General features: G+C 40.0%; 1 protein-coding gene across 1 annotated transcript in view; it reads left to right on the forward strand.

The window, feature by feature from the left end:
- TXNRD3 (thioredoxin reductase 3) overlaps positions 1 to 20,755 on the forward strand; it is a 66,403-nt gene that overhangs the window by 25,671 nt on the left and 19,977 nt on the right. Inside the window, exons 7-10 of the mRNA XM_066352685.1 lie at positions 6,703 to 6,845; positions 9,325 to 9,440; positions 11,273 to 11,498; positions 14,745 to 14,837. Of these exons, the coding sequence (XP_066208782.1) occupies positions 6,703 to 6,845; positions 9,325 to 9,440; positions 11,273 to 11,498; positions 14,745 to 14,837 (578 nt within the window). The remainder of the gene's footprint in view (positions 1 to 6,702; positions 6,846 to 9,324; positions 9,441 to 11,272; positions 11,499 to 14,744; positions 14,838 to 20,755) is intronic.

Below are 20,755 nucleotides of genomic sequence, written 5' to 3' on the forward strand. Positions count from 1 at the left end.
GGAATTATTTAAGAAATTAAAACAGCTTGTCTCTTTTCCCAGAGATTTTGGTTCAGTAGCTCTATATGTGTGCGTAAAGTTTAATAGATGATTCTGATAGTTACAGGTGCTTCTGCAAGGCCATCCAAATCATTGCTAGGGTAGAGGATGATGGAGAAGAAGGAATTCAGGAAGAAGGACTGGATGAAAATGCAATACTTTCATTGAGCTAGAAAACACAAAGAGGTTTGCAGCATAATGAATTCCAGCTGGACATACTTACTACTGACAATTTGTCCAGAGAGTCAAGTCAGTGGAGAGCATTTGGTCAAACTATAGTATCAACTCTTTTTAGATAAAAAAAAAGTCTTTCCACTTGGTAGTTTAATTTCTGGGTAGTCTTCGCTTTCAGGAATTCTTCCTGAATATTTTATTTTATGTGTATATTCCACTTGAAGTTCCTTCAGAGCATCCCAGTGAAATAGATATTTAGAGCTGGTTTGTAATTGGTTTTAGAGTCATAGCATTGTAGGTGATAGCTGAAGTCTTAAGAATTTCTGAGATGATCTGGGGAGAATATATGGATGGAAAATAATAGAAGACAGAGACAGAATCCTAAGGTACGTTTATACCTAAGGTAAATGAGTGAGGAAAAGGAGGAAAACCAGGAGAGTTGTGTTATAGAAACCAGGAGGCATTCATTTTTAAAACAAGATTAAGGGCTTAGGGAGTGTTCAAAAAGAACTCACTTGAGTGAAATGCTGCAGGAAGGCTAAATGAATTAGGATTTGAAGTATGTACAGTTTGAACTGGTAGTAGGGTAGTTCAGAACTCTCTTTCAAATTAAAAATGTTCAATAGCCTATTTCTATAATAAGTCCAAGTAGGGAGAAAACATGGAATGCTTCCTTAGTGGGGAAAATGGTCATAAAGAACAGAAATGCACACTCAGCCTGGGACAGAGGGGACAGCTAGGCAAGGGTGTGTGTGGACAGCAGGCTTTCCCCACAAGCTGATGACTTCTTGCACAGCAGCCCTGCTCACTCCCACTGCCTCCTACTGTTGGGGCTCTGCCCTTTCAGGGCTGCTTGCACCACTTGGCGTTCTCTGAGGGTCAAGTTCTTAAACTTTATAAGCACTTAATATTTCTAAATACTTTCTAATATCCTTGATTGGATCAAATCTGAGATTCTTCAAAGTTCCCCATAATAAAATATTTCAGAGTTAATTTTGAGGTACAATACTAAGATATACCTAGTTAGCCATCACATGGAATTTGGAGATTAGCAATTTTTAGTCATAGGCTCTATGTAAGGCCAAGAGAAGTCAACAGAATCTCAAGGGCAAGAGGAAGAAGTAAAAGCGTGATGCATATCTTGTTTGCATTGATGTTGTAGTTACCTTCATTCTTGATGGTGATAGAGAAATATATATTGAATAAATTTAAAATCTATGCATAATCTCCAGATTAGAAATTGATGTAGAACTTTCAAGTAAAAGAAATTTGTTTAAGGAGAAAATGTACAAAGAAACAGAATGAACCATAATTTAATTTATTGATTGATGATTTTTTTTTTTAAAGAGAGAGGAAAGGAGAGAGAGAAGCATCAATTTGTTGTTCCACTTACTTATGTATTAATTGGTTGATTCTTTTTTAAAAAAATTTTATTTATTGATATTTTTAGAGAGAGAGAGAGAAAGGGAGTAAGGAATGGGAAGCATCAACTCGTAGTAGTTGCTTCTCGTATGTGCCATGACCAAGGAAGCCCAGGGTTTTGCCTGACAACCTCAGTATTCCAGGTTGACGCTTTGCCCACTGAACCTCCTTTAGCCAGGCATGAAACATAACTTAAAACAAACAAGACAATGGAATAAAATAAGATGTTGACTATAAGAGCCATCTTTTAGCCAGATTTCTAGGTTGAGTAAAGAGCAAAATTCTTTCATATGCTGTTTACAAGACACACACCTAAATCCAAATGAGATAATTGTTGAAAATATAGGAATTTTTAAATAGATGGGAAAATTTTTAATAAATAAGAAAAGATATTGGGGGAATCCAGTCAAGATGGTAGATGGGTATATGCGGTATTCAAATCCATCCACAGCCACATCAAAATTACAACTAAACTACAGAACTACCATCATTTGGAACAGTGGAGGGCTGCTTAAGTCCCAGGCATTCCTTGTAAAGGGCCCATGCACAGACTTCCTTGGACTCACTCACTCTGAGGTTCAGTGCTGGAACACAAAGGGCATAAAGGGAGGAACTGAGTAGTCTGGCATTGGGTGAGAGCTGGAGGGGCAGCTTTCTGCCAGATTGAAGTGCAGAAGAAGAGGGGCAGGTACCATTGTTTCTTCTCTCCCCTCACAGAGGCAGCAGGTGGACGCTGTATTTGAGTCTCCATCAACCAGGCTACACAGTTCAGTGCACCCTAGTGATTCTCTGAGACCTTGCTCCATTGAGTTTTTGGACTCAACCCAACCTGTGGCTTTTCCATGTGGCTTTTCCATACAAATGACCTATCATGGCTCATGCTTTGGATTTTCCTAAAATTACTCAACCAGCAGCATTTGGCCTTGGTGTTCCATATATTTATACTTCTCACTAAGTGGCCCCAGGCCCAGCACTAGAAGCAGCTGAACTTGAGTGACAGCTTGGCCTACCCTGGCACCTGCAAGCATAGCAGGTCTCTGCATATTGCTTTGGAGCTCATGCTGGTGGCCCTGGGCAGGGTACAGGTAGCTGTTGAGCTTGGCCTACCCTCCAGGGAGGCCCTAGAGACAGTGCACCCAATAGACAGATTCAGCCTATGTCAAAACACCATCCAGACTCTCTCACAATTTAAAACTGGAGGCAGACAACACCAAGCCTAGACTCAACCAGCTCTACAAACAATACACCCAAACACACAGAAATAATAAGAAGACAGAGAAGTGCATTCCAAATGAAACCACAAGAGAAACCTCCAGGAGATGAACTGAGTGATATGGAAATAACCAAACTTCTGGATGCAGAGTTCAAAATAATGATTGTAAGGATGCTTAGGGATCTTAGAACAACAGTGGATGGTCATTACGAACACCTAAATAAAGAAATAGCAAGTATAAAAAAGGATATTGATATATTAAAAAAGAATCAGTCTGAGATGACAAATACAATATCAAAAATGAAGACCACAATGGAAGGAATTAAAAACAGGATGGATGGAGCTGAGGATCGAATCAATGAGTTGGAGGACAAGTTGAATGAAGGCATGAAAGCAGAGAAGAAAAAAGAAAAGAGACTCAAAAAGTCTGAGGAAACTCTAAGAGAGCTCTGTGACAACATGAAGAGAAATAACATCGCATCATAGCGGTTCCTGAAGAAGAAGAGAAAGAACAAGGCATAGAGACTTTGTTCAATCATATCATAGTTGAAAACTTCCCTAAATTAATGCAGAAGAAACTCTAACAAGTTCAAGAAGCACAGAGAACTCTATTGAGGAGAAACCCAAAGAATCCTACACCAAGACACATCATAATTAAAATAACAAAGCTAAGTGATAAAGAGAAAATATTAAAAGCTGCTAGGGAAAAAAAGGCTATCACCTACAAAGGAGCCCCCATAAGGATGACATCCGACTTCTCAACAGAAACACTTGAGGCCAGAAGGGAGTGGCAAGAAATATTCAAAGTAATGCAGAACAAGAACCTACAACCAAGACTACTTTATCCAGCAAGGCTATCATTTAAAATTGATGGAGAAATAAAAAGCTTCCCAGACAAAAAAAAGCTCAAGGAATTCATTACAAACAAACCAATGCTGCAGCAAATGTTAAGAGGCCTGTTGTAAACAGATCAAAGTATGAAAAGAATATAGCAAAAGAAGAATACAGCTTTAAAGAATAAAACGGCAATAAACCACTACATATCAATAATAACCTTAAATGTAAATGGATTAAATGATCCAATCAAAAGACATAGGGTAGCTGCATGGAGAAGAAAACAGGACCCATATATATGCTGTCTACAAGAGACACACCTTAAAACAAAAGATGCAGATAGACTGAAGGTAAAAGGATGGAAAAAACATTTCATGCAAATGGAAATGGAAAAAAAGCTGGGGTAGCAATAGTTACATCAGACAAAACGGACATTAAAACAAAGGCTATAGTAAGAGATAAAGAAAGCCACTACATAATGATAAAGGGAGCAATCCAACAGGAAGATATAACTATTATAAATATCTATGCACCTAATATACTTATACCAGACAAAATAGACTTTAAAACAAAGGCGTTTAACACAAGAGACAAAGAAGGACCCAGCACTTCCACTTCTTGGTATTTATTTGAAGAAACCCAAAACACTAAATCAAAAAGACATATGCATTCATACCCATTGCAGAATTATTTACAATAGCCAATGTGTGGAGGCAAGTTAAGGGTCCATCAACAGATGAATGTGACTCATTCTACCCAGCAAAGCTGGTAGAATGAAATCTTGCCTTCTGCAACAACATGGATGGACCTAGAGGGAATTGTGCTGAGAGAGATAAGTCAGACAGAGAGAGACCTGCGCCATATGATTTCACATGTATGTGGCATGTGTTTGTCTAAAAAACAATCTAAATCAACAAGCAGACTGGGAACAGACTCAGATACTGTGAACATTTTGATGGTTGCCAGAGATGAGGGTGTTTGGAGTGGTTGGGTGAAAAAGGTGAAGGGATTAGCAGTACAGGAAAGTCATGAGGATGTAAAAGTACAGCATATGGAGTATAGTCAATAATTATGTAACTATGTATGGTGTAAGTCCAGGAAAACTCAAAAATATTTTTTCTTTTTAGAACTTGACAGATTGTTCTAAAGTTTGTATTGAAAAGTATGGGAGGGATAGCTAATCGTTGAGAATTTAGGGAGAATGACTTTTCTCATCACTATTTAAAGTTCTGATACTGTTGCAGGACTACACAGATTAATAAAATAGTAGAGCAAGTGGTTCCGAAATACAAGTCTATGGACTCGACATATTAAAATCTCCTGGGGGAGCTTTTTAACTGTATGGGCTCTGAGACCCTCCTGACTGCATAGATTTGAGGTCCCAGACTGTATATTTTCAACATGATTCCCAGTGGTCCTGTTATGCAGCCATGTTTGGGAACCTCTAATATAAAATGTCTCTTAAAACAAGAACCAGAAACAAGGATATGAAGTATGAATTTTACTGACTAGGTCCCTGAGATAAATTTTTTTTAGGGGTTAGAAGAATACTTTTCCAACTATTAGGGGAGTGAGGCCGAGGTATCTTAGGTATGGAGGAATGTGCCATTGTAGAAAGCCTCATCACTGCTGGGTTGTAAACTCCTGAGGTCTTGGGGTGGGGGTCAGGTAATGTAGTCACCAGAATGACCCTGTAGATTGCAAAATCTTAGTTGACTTTATTATACACTGGCATCCTAAAAAATGTGATGTGACTTATGAGCCATAAATGTGTATACTGGCCAGCCATCTGCACTGTGACCTCTGTCCCTTATTTGCACCATAATTTCCCATGTTCCTGATGAGTGGTGGGGCTTTCTTGAGAGTGCTTAATTGGGTGAGTCTCCAATTGTGATCAGAGGGTGAACCCTGAGTTGGCTGGGTTTGTCTTTGGGGATCTCATCTAGTTTGATGGGAGCCCTGAACTGCCTGTGTCTTAGAAACATGGTGATGCATAGAGATGGTGTCTCCTTTGGGAACCAGCATCAGCAGATAAGATGAATGCAGGAAATCAATGCCACCAGGAAGATATGGGGATGATGAGAAATCTCATTCCATCAACTCCCACCTCAATTTCAACAGGAAGTGGGCAAAGATTTTAATACAAATGGTGTGCAATGGTGAGTACTAACCACATTTATCATAAAGAAATGTAGGATATTTGCTATCATAAAACCATCGTCGGGTGTACCGAATGGGAGTAGCTGGACCTGTCTGGGGAGGCAGATGTGCAGTGCTCATACCTGAGACCTGCTGGTATTCACATGCAGAAGGAAGTTCACGTGCAACAGGCCGTCACAGAGTGTGAGTGGCCTTGGCTGCTCCCAAGTAGAAAGGATCTTCCTGCCTCGTAGCTTTTGCATGCATGGCCAGAGGAGAGCTAGTTTCCCCCATTCTATCCTCCATGGATTTTTTTTTTCTTTTCAGAACTATGCTTTTTTGCCTATGTTTTGAAATATAAAAAAGGAAGATAAACCATAACTGTATCAAAAATGTTTAAGTTGCCAATTATCTTCTACTGATTTCTTGATTTTTTTTATTTTTTTATTTTTTTACAGAGACAGAGAGAGTCAGAGAGAGGGATAGATAGGGACAGACAGACAGGAACAGAGAGAGATGAGAAGCATCAATCATCAGTTTTCCGTTGCGACACCTTAGTTGTTCATTGATTGCTTTCTCATATGTGCCTTGACCGTGGGGCTACAGCAGACCGAGTAACCCCTTGCTCAAGCCAGAAACCTTGGGTCCAAGCTGGTGAGCTTTGCTCAAACCAGATGAACCCGTGCTCAAGCTGGCAACCTCGGGGGTCTTGAACCTGGGTCCTCTGCATCCCAGTCTGATGTTCTATCCACTGCGCCACTGCTTGGTCAGGCTCACTTCTTGATTTTTAAAGCAATATTATCATGTGGCTCATGTGTGGTTATATATAATTCACCACTTACAGTCAGATACACTTAATGGCTTCACCCTGGTTATTTCAGTGAAGCACAGCTGGGAGACCATGACAGAAGCTATCCAAAACCATGTCGGCTCCCTGAACTGGAACTACAGGCTGTCTCTGAGGGAGAAGGCTGTGGCCTATGTCAATTCCTATGGCGAATTTGTCGAACATCATAAAATAAAGGTACTATTTGCATATTTTGTCTTGTTCATTGCTTTTCCTTTACGACTGCTTGTATTTGCCATGAACTAACATTTTGTTGCACTTGTTAAGAATACAGGTAGAACATGTGCGACCATGCATGCACATGTTTTCCTCCACTGTTTGTGGACTTCACATATCTGGCTAAATTAAAGAATTGCCTTTAGGCCCTGGCCAGTTGGCTCAGCGGTAGAGCGTCGGCCTGGCGTGCAGGGGACCTGGGTTCGATTCCCGGCCAGGGCACATAGGAGAAGCGCCCATTTGCTTCTCCACCCCCACCCCCTCCTTCCTCTCTGTCTCTCTTCCCCTCCCGCAGCCAAGGTTCCATTGGAGCAAAGATGGCCCGGGCGCTGGGGATGGCTCCTTGGCCTCTGCCTCAGGCGCTAGAGTGGCTCTGGTCACAGCAGAGCGACGCCTCGGAGGGGCAAAGCATCGCCCCCTGGTGGGCAGAGCGTCACCCCTGGTGGGCGTGCCGGGTGGATCCCGGTCAGGCACATGCGGGAGTCTGTCTGACTGTCTCTCCCCGTTTCCAGCTTCAGAAAAAGTACAAAAAAAAAAAAAAAAAAAAGAATTGCCTTTAAAAAACTCTTAAAGTTATTTGCCTTTTGATTTCATTGCCATCTTAAAAAAATGTTTAAACAGTAAAAATAGCAAAAATTTTAGTAGTTTTCTTTTTAAAAAGGAAAGTTTAATTAGAACTTTAATATATATTATTCATAAAAATATTAATAAAAGTAACATGAGAATTATTTTATAAACTTATAGTGTTTATTACGAGATGAATATGTAAGAAAATAGGCCATTTTGATGAACACAAACCTTAAATTGGAGTTGTGAACGATGAACAAATACTATCCTCAATGCCTAGTCTATTTTTGTACTCTGCTTCTGTAGCACAACTTGCAATGGTCTTGACAGGACTTGAGATTATTTTGTAATCGTTTCTTGTCTCTAGAAAGGTGGAGGTGGTCCACTTAAAGGTACTTCTAGAGAACCATACACTGGCTAATTTGAATTACGGCATTTCCCATGTATAAGACGCTCCCATGTATAAAACACACCTTAATTTTGGGGCCCAAAATTTGAAAAAAAAATGTATTACATAAAGTTACTGAACTCAAGTTTTATTCACTGTAAAATTCATACAACTCCTCAACAAGCGCGAAAAAATAGCAAATGCAAGTAAAAAAAATCCTACAACCACTGTAGATAAGCACCCAGTTTTTAGACCCCAAATTTTTTAAAGAAATGTGTGTCTCATCCATGGGGTACATCATTCACGTAACATAGTAGAAGTACAAGTTTTAGTTCTCAAACTGTCACACGCTGGTCTATAGCAGGGGTTTGAACGAGCTGGCTGTTTCCAGCTAGACCTGCCTCTTCTGAGGCTTCCTCATTTAGTACCAGGTCTCTCCAGTTATGCCCGCAAGAAACTGCGGTCCTCCACTTCATCCTCGCAGCGCACACCGTCTGTCTGCTGCGGCCCCTGTCGCAAGGCTGCTCTCCCTCGGTCCCACTGAAACTACCTCCTTGTTTGAGCATTTTCATTGCTCTCTGAATGTTTTAAATGTAAATGATTTACTTGTATAAGTGAAAATAAAATTACCAGCCTTTGCTGATGCTCCAGAGCCTGGAATTTTGGGATGATCTTTACACTTGGCATAATTCTGTGTGATTTCACTCCTGACACATATCCTCCTGTCCTGTCACTCTGGCCACTTCCATTCCCCAGACACAAGCTGCTTTAATGCCTGTGTGCATTTTTTTTTGTATTTTTCTGAAGTTGGAAACGGGGTGGCAGTCAGACAGACTCCCGCATGCACCCAACCAGGATCCACCCGGCATGCCCACCAGGGGGCGATGCTCTGCCCATCTGGGGCGTCGCTCTGTTGCATCCAGAGCCACTCTAGCGCCTGAGGCAGAGGCCACAGAGCCATCCTCAGCGCCTGGGCCAGATTTGCTCCAATGGAGCCTCGGCTGCGGGAGGGGAAGAGAGAGACAGAGAGGAAGGAGAGGGGGAAGGATGGAGAAGCAAATGGGTGCTTCTCCTGTGTGCCCTGGCCGGGAATCGAACCCAGGACTCCTGCACACCAGGTTGACGCTCTACCACTGAGCCAACCGGCCAGGGCCTCCTGTGTGCATTTTTATGGAATTCTCTCTCTTTAGGTTTCCATTTCACTAAAATCTTTTCCGTTTTTTCACCTTCACTTGAAATGCTGCCCCCTTTGAAACCGCTCTTGCCTGGCTTTGCAGTTCCCGGCTCCTTCTCCACTATGGTCTTTGGTTACTGTTTGATCAAGGCTTCCGTTTCCTGTGGGGTGCTTATCACACTGCGTTATTATTTTTGCATGTCTCTTCCTGTTGATGGGAAGCTCCATAGAGGGGAGTAACTAATCTGTCCATGTTGTCTGGTACCTTGTCGTATTGGTTGAAAAGTGAAGTTTACTTTTCTTTTTTCAAGGCAACCAATAGAAAAGGACAGGAAACTTATTATACTGCTGCAAAATTTGTCATAGCAACAGGTGCAAGGCCACGGTATCTAGGAATCCAAGGAGATAAAGAGCACTGTATTACTAGGTAAGATTAAATAGGCCGTTTAAATTGTAAACTGTATTATGTTCATGTGTCTTCAGTTTATTCCCTGTCTTATTTCACAAAGATTTGAACTGATGAATAAAGGTTTTTATGCAATGCAAGAAGCTATGTAATTAACATAATGGAGCAAAGGGAAAATAAGGTTAGATAAATAATAAAGTCAGATTTACATATTTAAACATATGCTCTATGTTTCAAGGTAATTGCTCTGGGAATTTGGCTCTAAACTTCTTAGAGGCCAAAGAGAAGAAGCGAATACAATTAGCTTTAGGTTTTAGTGTCTGGTATAATAATAATGAAGCAGCTGATTGGGAGAAGCGTGGTTATTCCTAACACTGAGGTTAGTAGGAATCTCTCCTGGATGCTTATAAGAGGACAATGTGTAACATAGTACAATGACTTTCAAGCTTTTTTTGCCAGATGCACATTAAGAAATACATTTTGGCCTGGCCAGTTGGCTCAGTGATAGAATGTTGGCCTGGCATGTGGAAGTCCCAGGATTGATTCCAGGTTAAGGCACATAGGAGAAGCGACCATCTGCTTCTCCATTCCTCCCCTTTCTCTCTCTCTCTTCTCTGTCCTTTCTCTCTCTCTTTCTCTCTTTCTCTTCCTATCCCATAGCCATGGCTCAAAACAGTTTGAGGAAGTTGGCCCTAGGCATTGAGGATGGCTCCAAGGCCTCGCCTCAGGCACTAAAATAGCTTGGTTGCCGAGCAATGGAGCAGCAAACCCAGATAGGCAGAGCATGGCCACCTGGTAGGGGGCTTGCCAGGTGGATCCCGGTCGGGGTGCAAGTGGGAGTCTGTTTCTGCCTCGCCATCTCTCACTTAATAAAAAAAAAGAAAAAGAAAAATACATTTTCTCTCTGGCTGGCTGGCTCAGTGGATTAAGCATTGGCCCAGCGTGGAGACATCCTGGGTTCGATCCCTGGTCAAGGCACACATGAAAACTGACCATCTTCTCTTCTCCTCCCTCTTCTCTAACTCTTCACCTCTCAACCAATAGCTTGGTTGGTCCAAGTGTCGGCCTCAGGCACTGAGGATAGCTCAGTTGGTTCAAGCATTGGACCCAGGCATGGTTTGCTGGGTGGATCCTGGTCAAGGCGCATGTGGGAGTCTGTCTCTCTATCAGCCCTCCTAACTTAAAATATATATATACATTTTTTGTTGGGCTGTTACTCAGGTGAACACATACCTATCCAAAACAAAATATTTCTTCTTATCAATATAATATAGTCTAATATTTCTTACTCCACAGGAGACACTATTACACACTCCAAAATTATATATATAATATATATATATATATTTAAATTAAGTGAGAGGCAGGGAGGTAGAGAGACAGACTCCCACATGTACCTGGACTGAGATCCACCCAGCAAGTCCTCTAGCCTATCTGGGGCCACTGCTCCATTGCTCCGTTGCTCAGCAACCAAGCTATTTCAGCATCTAAGGCAAGGCCATTGAGTCATCCTTAGAGCCCAGGGCCAACTTGCTCAAATAGTTTTGAGCCATGGCTATGAGAGGGGAAGACAGAGAGAGAGTGGATAGAGAAGAGAGAGAAAGATAGGGCAAGGGTAGAGAAGCAGATGGTCTCTTCTCCTGTGTGCCCTGACCTGGAATCAAACCCAGGACTTTCACATGCTGGGCCAGTGCTCTACTGCTGAGCCAAACAGCCAGGGCCTCAAATTCTATATTTCTTTTAGTATTTTTCACTCATGCCCCAAATTGCAATTCAGTCAACAAAAGACCATTGAAACCTAAGTAACTCATTTCACTTTTATTGCCTAGGTATTCTTTATTTTTATTTTTCAGTGATGACCTCTTCTCTCTGCCATATTGCCCTGGCAGAACGTTAGTGATCGGTGCGTCTTACGTGGCTCTGGAGTGTGCAGGGTTTCTTGCTGGTGTTGGCTTAGATGTCACAGTTATGGTGCGCTCAGTCCTTCTTCGTGGCTTTGATCAAGAAATGGCAGAGAAAGTGGGTTTATACATGGAACAACATGGTGTTAAATTCCTAAGGAAATTTATACCTGTGATGGTGAGTCTAAATGACATTTGGAGTTCCTTTTATTTTCTTTTTACTTTCTCCTTAACTCTTTATTTTACCCCTCCTTCATTTCATTGCTTTCACAATAGCGTTCCCACCCCGAATCTACTAAACTGGCCCCTAATCTGTCCCTGTCTCCTCCTCCTTGGCTGTGGGAGGCATCCTCACCCCTCTTGTCATGCCCTCAGGCTCTCTCATCTTTAAACAAAGACCCTCTGCCTTTCTGGTTGGGTCCCATTTTTCTTTTCCCCTTTACAAGAAAACTTCTGTCATTTCCTACCACGTCTCCCACTGCCTGGGACTCTCAGCTGCTTCCCTGCCACTCCTTTGGAACGGCTTGTCAGGCTCTGTCTACCTCCCTGTTGTAAAGCCAGTGGTTGCATCTTCTGTCCTGTCTTACAGGGCCTCTGGCAGCATTTGGTGACTCTGTCCGTCTGAAACGCACTCCCTCCTCTGCTTTGCTGGCCCACAGCCTGTGGTCCCATGGGTACTCAACTTGTAAACATCACAGCACCTGGTCCCTCTTCACTTTTCTGCCCTTTTGACCTGGGCAGTCTTCTTTAGGCCCACATTTTGTTATCTTAATGTTAGTGGCTCAGATTTATAGTATACCAGCTGTACCTGGCCACACGTTGCTGTGGCTCAGTCTGATAAATGGAAAGGAAAGAACAGAGAAAGCACACATTTCTAATATGTTTAATTTCACGATGCTTGTGGGTATACAGTATTATTTGTTGTTCCATTGTCTGTGCAGATATAGTGATTGTCTGGTTTGCTGACTCTAGAACACGCAACATACAATTGTCCATGTGAGAAGCAATTCATTTCTAGATCTAAATGGCACAATTCTAAAGATTGGCCCTGAGCTTTGTTGATAGTGATTGCAAACGCCAACCGAATTGGGAACTGCAATCTCTTTTTTTTTTTTTTTTGTATTCCGCATGCACCCGACCAGGATCCACCTGGCACGCCCACCAGGGGGTGACGCTCTGCCCACCAGGGGGGCGATGCTCTGCCCCTCCGGGGGGTGGCTCTGTCGCGACCAGAGCCACTCCAGCGCCTGGGGCAGAGGCCAAGGAGCCATCCCCAGCGCCCGGGCCATCTTTACTCCAATGGAGCCTCGCTGCGGGAGGGGGAGAGAGAGACAGAGAGGAAGGAGAGGGGGAGGGGTGGAGAAGCAGATGGGCGCTTCTCCTGTGTGCCCTGGCCGGGAATCGAACCCGGGAATTCTGCACGCCAGGCCCACACTCTACCACTGAGCCAACCGGCCAGGGCCAAAGAACTGCAATCTCTTAAATTGAAATGGTATATCCGTTGGAATCATAGGATGCAAGGAATGAGGACATCTTCACCTTTGAAAGGTCCTGTCAAGATTGTTGCTTCTACAACGTTGCTCATTAATTTTTTTACTGCAAGCCGTGTGCCGTTGCAAAGCTTTGGCTGGTTGATATTTCACAACATGATAATTGGCACGCTGATTTTCAATTGCAGTACATGCGGTGGCATCCCTGGCAGATAAAGTGAATTCAAAAATTCTGTTGGATAATTAACCACTTCATCTGCTTCCACAACAGTGTCGACAGACTTGTATGTGACTGCCTCGCTTTGAATGATATTGTTGATTTCGTAGACATCTATGTTCTTGGCCGCAAGAATAGCTCATTCACTCAGCCAGTCATGATTCTTATAATTGGTTTTAATATTGGGAAATACTTTTTCAACCAATTCTTCTTTTTGACATCACTAAATTGCAGAAGTTATGAGGCAATGAAATTTGTCCTGAGGTCATATCAATCGTCACCTTTCTGTTCCCAATTTCCAGCAATTGATGTGAGAATATCTCAGCTGATCGATCGTTTTGCAGCTGGACACACATATTTGTAGTTAATTTTAACGTCTTTATGTGTCGCCACAAAGTAGAGTATTTCAGGCAAGCATTTATTTCATCTGCTGGTGTCGATCGAGGAATTACAGGTAATGTTTGCCTGAATCTCCTGCAAGCAATATTAATATGTTCCCAAATGGTCTGATGTTTCCACACAAATCTTGCAATATTGATCAAGAGCCTTGAACGATTTTTTGTGCACCATTGTGCATTCATCCCAAACAATAGGTTTGCATTTCTGCAATACTTTTCCCATGCTGGATGCTTTGGAAATGTTGCACGTGGGAGTTTCAATGAGTTGAATGATCACTGCCAATTTCAAAGTGGAATGAGCAGTTCTTCCACCTGGGAACAATGTTGTAGCTATTCCGGACAATGCAAGAGCTAAGGCTGTATCATTTTGGGATCGAATTGCTGCCAGAATCAATCTAATTAGGAACGTTTTACCAGTACCTCCTGGAGCATCTAAGAAGATTTCTCCAACTCCGTTATTGACAGTTTGCATTATTTGATCGTAAATGCCTTTTTGCTCAAGCGTTAGCTTAGGAATATTTGATTGCACATATGACAAGAGATCACTGTGTTGTAATTTTGTTCACGATGCAATTCTACATCGAACGAAGCAGCAGCAGATCGATTCGGTGATGGCATTCCCAATTGATTGAGAACTTTGTTCGCGATTTCTAAGCAGAAATCTTCAATCATTATCAACGCTTTGTTGTAGATTTCTGCTGTGAAATCCATGTTCATATTTGAATTTTCCTTGCGTATTCAACAGAAAATATCTTCAGCCATGTGCCATTTATATTTCTCCCATAACATTGAAATGGAATTGTAAAATATTTAGTATAGCGTGTGTTGCTTTTACGTCCATCAGATGGTGCTGTTTTTCAAAAAAGCATGTTTTTACCTGTCACACGTGTGACATCTATATAATAGTAGGTATATAAAAGCATAAAAACATGCACGTATTTGAGTGCAACATTGTGTCAAAATTTCAAAGCAATCAATGAAGAACTTTTAGAGATTTAAGATTTTGAACAAATGAACATTTACATTTTTATTTATATAGATATCCTGCTCAGGTGTCTCTCCTGATAAGAGATGAGGAAACATCTCTTCATCCTGTTTTTTATGCTACCTCTAATTAATCAATTAACTTTGTTCTACGTCCAAAATGTATCTTGTGACAGCCCTCTTTTATCTGTTTCTACTTAGTTCAAAAACCTAAATACATAGACACACACACACACATACATTTACACACACATGTACACACATGCATATGCTCTAAGGTCCATTTATTTTCTGTATCCATTAAATAGAATCATTACATTTTTTATTGTTACTAGGTTCAACAATTGGAGAAAGGTTCACCTGGAAAGCTGAAAGTAGTGGCTAAATCCACTGATGGACCAGAAACCATTGAAGGAATATATAACACAGTAAGTTTTTATTTTATAAGCAGTAATTGGTTGAACACACTCATAAATTAGCACAGAAGCAGCTTTTTGGAAAATTATACCAGGCTTAACTTTATTTGGATTCTTTGAAAGAGTATAGTAGGTATGGAGGGTAGTTGGTCTGTTGACATTTGATAATGGTACGTGAAGAATACCCTGGTAAAATACATGTGCATGTGTAACTAGAACAAAATCTGGAAGCAAATACACCTGACTCTTATTAGTACTTAGTTTGGAGGCATTAGATAGCTTATATATTTATGCATTTGAATATTTTCACAATAAACATTAAATCTATTTTATAATAAAAAATCCATTTTTATTTTCAGAAGACAAACAATATAAAATATCCAAAAACTGTGAATAGTCCATGGACTATTTTGGATGGCAACAATTCTAATTTAGATTGCTGATTTTTGGATGCCATTGTAAACTGTAATTTATAGCTTTAACACAAAGTATACATTTATTTTTATATACTCATACATTTTTTTTAGTTAAAAAGGAAAATAATGTAGGAGAGTCAGCTAAGTCAGAAATGTATTAGAAAATATATTAGACTATTTTGAATTTTCTTTGTACATGTTCACGCTATTTGTGAATAATACAGTTTTGTTTCCTCTTTCCTACTGTTTTCCTCATTATTTCTCTTTCTTGCATCAGTGCCCTAGCTAAGACCTCAGTGCAGTGTTACCCAGAAATGGCTGCAGCGACCACTCTTGTCTTGTTCTCCATATCAAAGAAAAGTGTTTCATTATTTAATAATACTGTTTTCTGTAGTTTTTGTAGATAGTCTTAATTAAGTTAAAGGAATTCTTTTCTATTTCCTGTTTGCTAACAGTTTTTGGTTATTTGGTGTTATTTTTGTTTTTTAAAAGTTGTAAGTGTATGAGTGTAGTTGGAACAGTTTCTTTTGTAGCTGTTGTCAAGATTTTTTTCTTTATAATTTGTTAATGTGTTTAGTTGCATTTTATTTTATTTTTATTAATCTTTAAAATTTATTGTTAACATAGATTCAACTGTACCACTCAATCTGACAACCTGAACCCCCAACAGCATGCCCCCTATTCCACCCCCATTTATCCCCCTCCGCCCTTCTTCCTTCCCTCTGGGATTTGCTGTCCTGTTATCTGTATCTATGTGTTATGTCTATATAATTTGGCTAATCCTTCACCTTCGCTGATCCCATCTCCTCTTTTCCCTTCTCTCTGACAACTATTCTTCTGTTTCTTGTTTCTATCCTTCTGCCTCTGTTTCTATTTTGTTCCTCAGTTTATTGTGTCCGTTAGATTCCACATATAAGTGATATTATATGATATTTGTCTTTCTCTGCCTGGCTTATTTCACTTAACATAATAATCTCTAGGTCCATCCAAGCAGTTGAAAAACATATTTTTCTTTTTCACAGCTGCATAGTATTCCATTGTGTAAATATACCACAGCTTTTTTGTCCACTTGTTCACTGATGGACACTTGGGCTATTTCCAGATTTTGGCTATTGTAAACAATGCTGCAGTAAACATGAAGGTGCATATCTTCTTTTGAATCGGTGTTTTGGATTCTGAGGGTATATCCCTAAAAGTGGGATAGCTGGGTCAAAAGGCAGTTCCACTTTTAATTTTTTGAGGAGATGCCATACTGTGTTCCACAGCGGCTGCACGAGTCTGCATTCCCACCAGCAGTGCAGGAGGGTTTCCTTTTTTCCACACCCTCACTAGCACTTGTATGTTGATTTGTTAATGAGCGCCATTCTGACAGCTGTGAGATGGTATCTCATTGTGGTTTTAATTTGCATTTCATTGATGATTAGCGACGTTGAACATTTTTTAATATGCCTATTGGCCATCTGTATGTCCTCTTTGGAGAAGTGTCTATTCAGTTCCTTTGCTCACTTTTTAATTGGATTGTTTATCTTTCTGGTGTTGAGTTTTTAGAAGTTCTTTATAAAGTTTGGTTAATAACCCCTTATTCGATGTATTGATGAATGTTTTCCCATTGTGTGGGTTGTCTTTATTTTGTTAATGTTCTGTGGTGCCATTTGTTTATTTTATCCTTTATTTCACTTGCCCATGGAGATATATTGGCAAAAATATTGCTACAAGAGATATTGTAGAGTTTACTGCCTATGTTTTCTTCTAAGACTATTACAGTTTCACGACTTACATTTAAGTCTTTTGTCCATCTTGAGTTTATTTTTGTGAGCAGTGCAAATTGGTGTCTAGTTTCATTTTTTTTTTTTTTTTGCATGTACCTGTCCAATTTTCCCAACACCATTTTTTAAAGAGACTGTCTTTATACCATTGATAACTCTTACCTCCTTTGTCAAATATCAATCGACCATAAAGGTGTGGGTTTTTTCTGGGTTCTCTGTTCTGTTCCATTCATCTGTATGCCTGTTCTTATGCCAATACCAAGCTGTTTTGATTACAATGGCCTAGCAGTATAACTTGATATCAAGAAGGGTGATACCTCCTGCTTTGTTCTTCATTTTCAAGATTGCTGAGGCTATTCGGATTCTTTTTTGGTTCTATATAAACTTTTGGAGTATTTGTTCTAGATCTGTGAAATATGCCATTGGTATTTTAATAAGAATTCCATTGAATCTATAGAGCTTTGGTAGTATGGACATTTTAACGATGTTAATTCTTCCTATCTATGAACACGGTATATGCTTCCACTTGTTTGTATCTCATTCTAATTACATTGATATTCTAATCTTCAATCAACTTTTTATACTTTATACGATATAAACCCAGCTTGGTAAAGGTCCTATTTATATATTGTTGGATTTGTTTATTTGGAATTTTTGCATTATTTTCATGAATCATATTGGTTTATAATTTCCTTTCACATATTCAACTTTTCAGTTTTTGGTATCAAGGTTATTCTAACTCATGAAAGAAGTTTGGAGTATGTTTTCTCTTTTTCTGTTCTCTGGACACATTTATGCAGTACTAGAGCATTTTTTTTTTGTATGTTTGATAGAATTCACTCCTAACAACCATCTGAGTCTAAAATTTTCTATGGATATATATATTTGACCAATGATTTATTTTTTTAACCATCAAAGGATGTTTAAGGCTTTCTATATATTTTCTTGAGTTACTTTGGATTAATTACATTTCTCTAGGAATTAGTTCATTTCATTTAAGTTCTCAAATATATGGGTATAAAGTGGTTCACAACATCTAAATTTGTAAATTTTTTGATTTTGTAATGAGGTATAAGTTACATGTAATCAAATGCACAGATCTTGAATGTAGAGTTCATTCAGTTTGACAAATGCATGTTTGTGTAATACACACTCATTTGAAGGTAACAAAATTTCTATGTGTTTAGGAAGCTCTGGTGTCCCTCCCCATTTCCTGACCCCAAGCAACCCTGTTCTGCTTCTGTCACCATAGACTAGTTTTGCCTATTCTAGACATCACAGACATGGAACCGTTTGGAGGGACTCCTGATATCTGGCTTCTTTTATTCAGAATGATGTTTTTAGGACTTATCTATTTTGCTGTGTGTTTCAGTAGTTCTTTTTATTGGTGAATTGTATTAATTACAGTTACATGACTATGCCACAGTTTATTCATTTTCTTCTGAATGAACACCTAGGCTGTTCTCAGTTTGGGCTAATTATGACTTACACTCCTATGAAAATTTCTGGTACAAGGCCTTATGTGGACATATACATATTTTCACTTCTCATGGGTAAGTAAATACCTAAGAGTGAAACTGCTTGCTTCTAGGATAGTTTCTATGTTCAACTTTTTGAGAAACTGCCAAGCACCTTTAAATGATTATATCATTTTATATTTCTACCAGCCATACATGAAAGTTTTGGTTGTTCCATATCCTCACCAACATTTGGGGTTGGTTGGCTTTTTCATTTTAGCCATTCTAATGCATGTATAGTGGTATCTTATTATGGTTTTAATTTACATCTTCCTAATATAGTGATGTTGAGCATATTTTTGTCTTATTGTTCATTTATATATGATATTTTCCCTTATGAAGTATCTGTTTGAGTCTTTGGCTCATTGCCTATTGGGTTATTTGGACTTTTATTTAAATAATTGCAGGAGTTGTGTGTATATTCAGATATATTCCTTTTAAAAATATATGTGTTGTGAATATTTTCTTCCCATCTGTGACTTGCCTATATATTATTACTGATTGCTTTTAGAGAGAAGAAGGGAGATAGAGAAACATTGACTTGCCACTCCACCCATCTCTGTATTCATTGGTTGATTCTTTTCTTTTTTCTTTCTTTGTTTATTTTTTTGAGAGAAAGAGAAACAGACAGACTGACAGACAGGTAGAGAGAGAAATAGGAAGCATCAATTTATAGTTGCCTCACATTAGTTGTTCACTGAGTGCTTCTCATAGGTGCTCATGCCAAGCCAGTGACCTTGGGCTTCAGAAGCCAGTGACTTTTGGGCTTAAGCCAGCAACCATGGGGTCATGTCTATAATCCCACGCTCAAGTGGAGACCCCGTGCTCAAGCTGGCTGAGCCTGTACTCAAGCCAGATGAGCCTGTGCTTAAGCCGGTGACCTCAGGGTTTTGAACCTGGGACCTTAGTGTCCCAGGTCATTACTCCATCCCCTTCACCCTCACTGGTCAAGCTCATTGGTTGGTTCTTATATGTGCCCTGACTGGGGATCAATCTTGCAACACTGGCATATGGGGACAACGCTCTAGCCAACTAAGCTACCCAGCCAGGGCTTGCCTTTTTAAATTTTTTATGAAATCTTTTAGTAAACAATAGTTTAAAATTTTTTTATAAAGTCCAATTTATCAAATATTTTTTGGTTAGTGCTTTCTGTGTGCTCTAAGAAATCTTTGTGAAGATATTCTATATTTTCTTTGTGAAGCTTTATAGTTTTTTCTTTTAAGTTTAGGTCTGTAATCCATCTTGAATTAAGTTTTGTTTATGGTGTGTGGTAGGAATTGAGATTCTTTTTTTCCATATGGGTACCCAGTACCATTTGTTGAAGAGTTCCCGTGCCCTTGCTGGGTGGCTCAGATGGTTAGAATGTCATCCCTATATGCCAAGGTTGTAAGTTTGATCCTCAGTCAGGGCTCCTACAAGAATCAACCAAGGAATGCATAAATAAGTGAACCAACAAATCAACGCTTCTCTCTCTGCTCTCTCTCTTCCCCCTCTCTAAAATCAATAAATAAAGATTAAAAAGAAAAGACTTCCCTTTCTCCATTAAATTGCTTTGTTGCCTTTGTTGAAACTGTGTGACCTATTAGCTGTCCATCTGTTCCTGCACTCTTTAGTCCATTGACCATTTGTCTCCTTTAACCAGCACCACATTGTTTTGATTATTGAAGGTTTAGAGTAAATCTTAGGCCAGGTATAATAAGTCTTCTGATTTTGTTTAGGTCCTTTACATTTCCATATAAATTTTTTTTATTCAGTGAGAGGAGGGGAGGCAGAGGCAGACACCCACATGCACCCTGACCAGGATCCACCCCACAAGCCCACTAGGGGGTGATGTTCTGCCCATCTGGGGTGTTGCTTCATTGCTCAGCAACTGAGCTCTTCTTAGGGCCTGAGGCAGAGGCCATGGAACTATCCTCAGCCCTCAGGGCTAAATTGCTCCAATCGAGCCATGGCTGCAGGAGAGGAAGAGAGAGAGAGAGAAGCAAGAAGGGAAGGGGTGGAGAAGCAGATGGGTGCATCTTCTGTGTGCCCTGACTGGGAATTGAACCTGGGACTTCCACATGCTGTGCTGATACTCTACCATTGAGCCAATCAGCCAGAGCTGGCTACATAAGTTTTAAAAACAGGTTGCCAATTTTTTTTTTTAAAAAAGCCTTCTGGGATTTTAATTAAGATTGTACTGATCACATAGATCCGTTTGGAAGAACTGACATCTTAATGATACTGATTTT

This window comes from Saccopteryx leptura, chromosome 11 (assembly GCF_036850995.1).
Source record: "Saccopteryx leptura isolate mSacLep1 chromosome 11, mSacLep1_pri_phased_curated, whole genome shotgun sequence".
In the NCBI taxonomy this organism is placed as follows: Eukaryota; Metazoa; Chordata; class Mammalia; order Chiroptera; family Emballonuridae; genus Saccopteryx; species Saccopteryx leptura.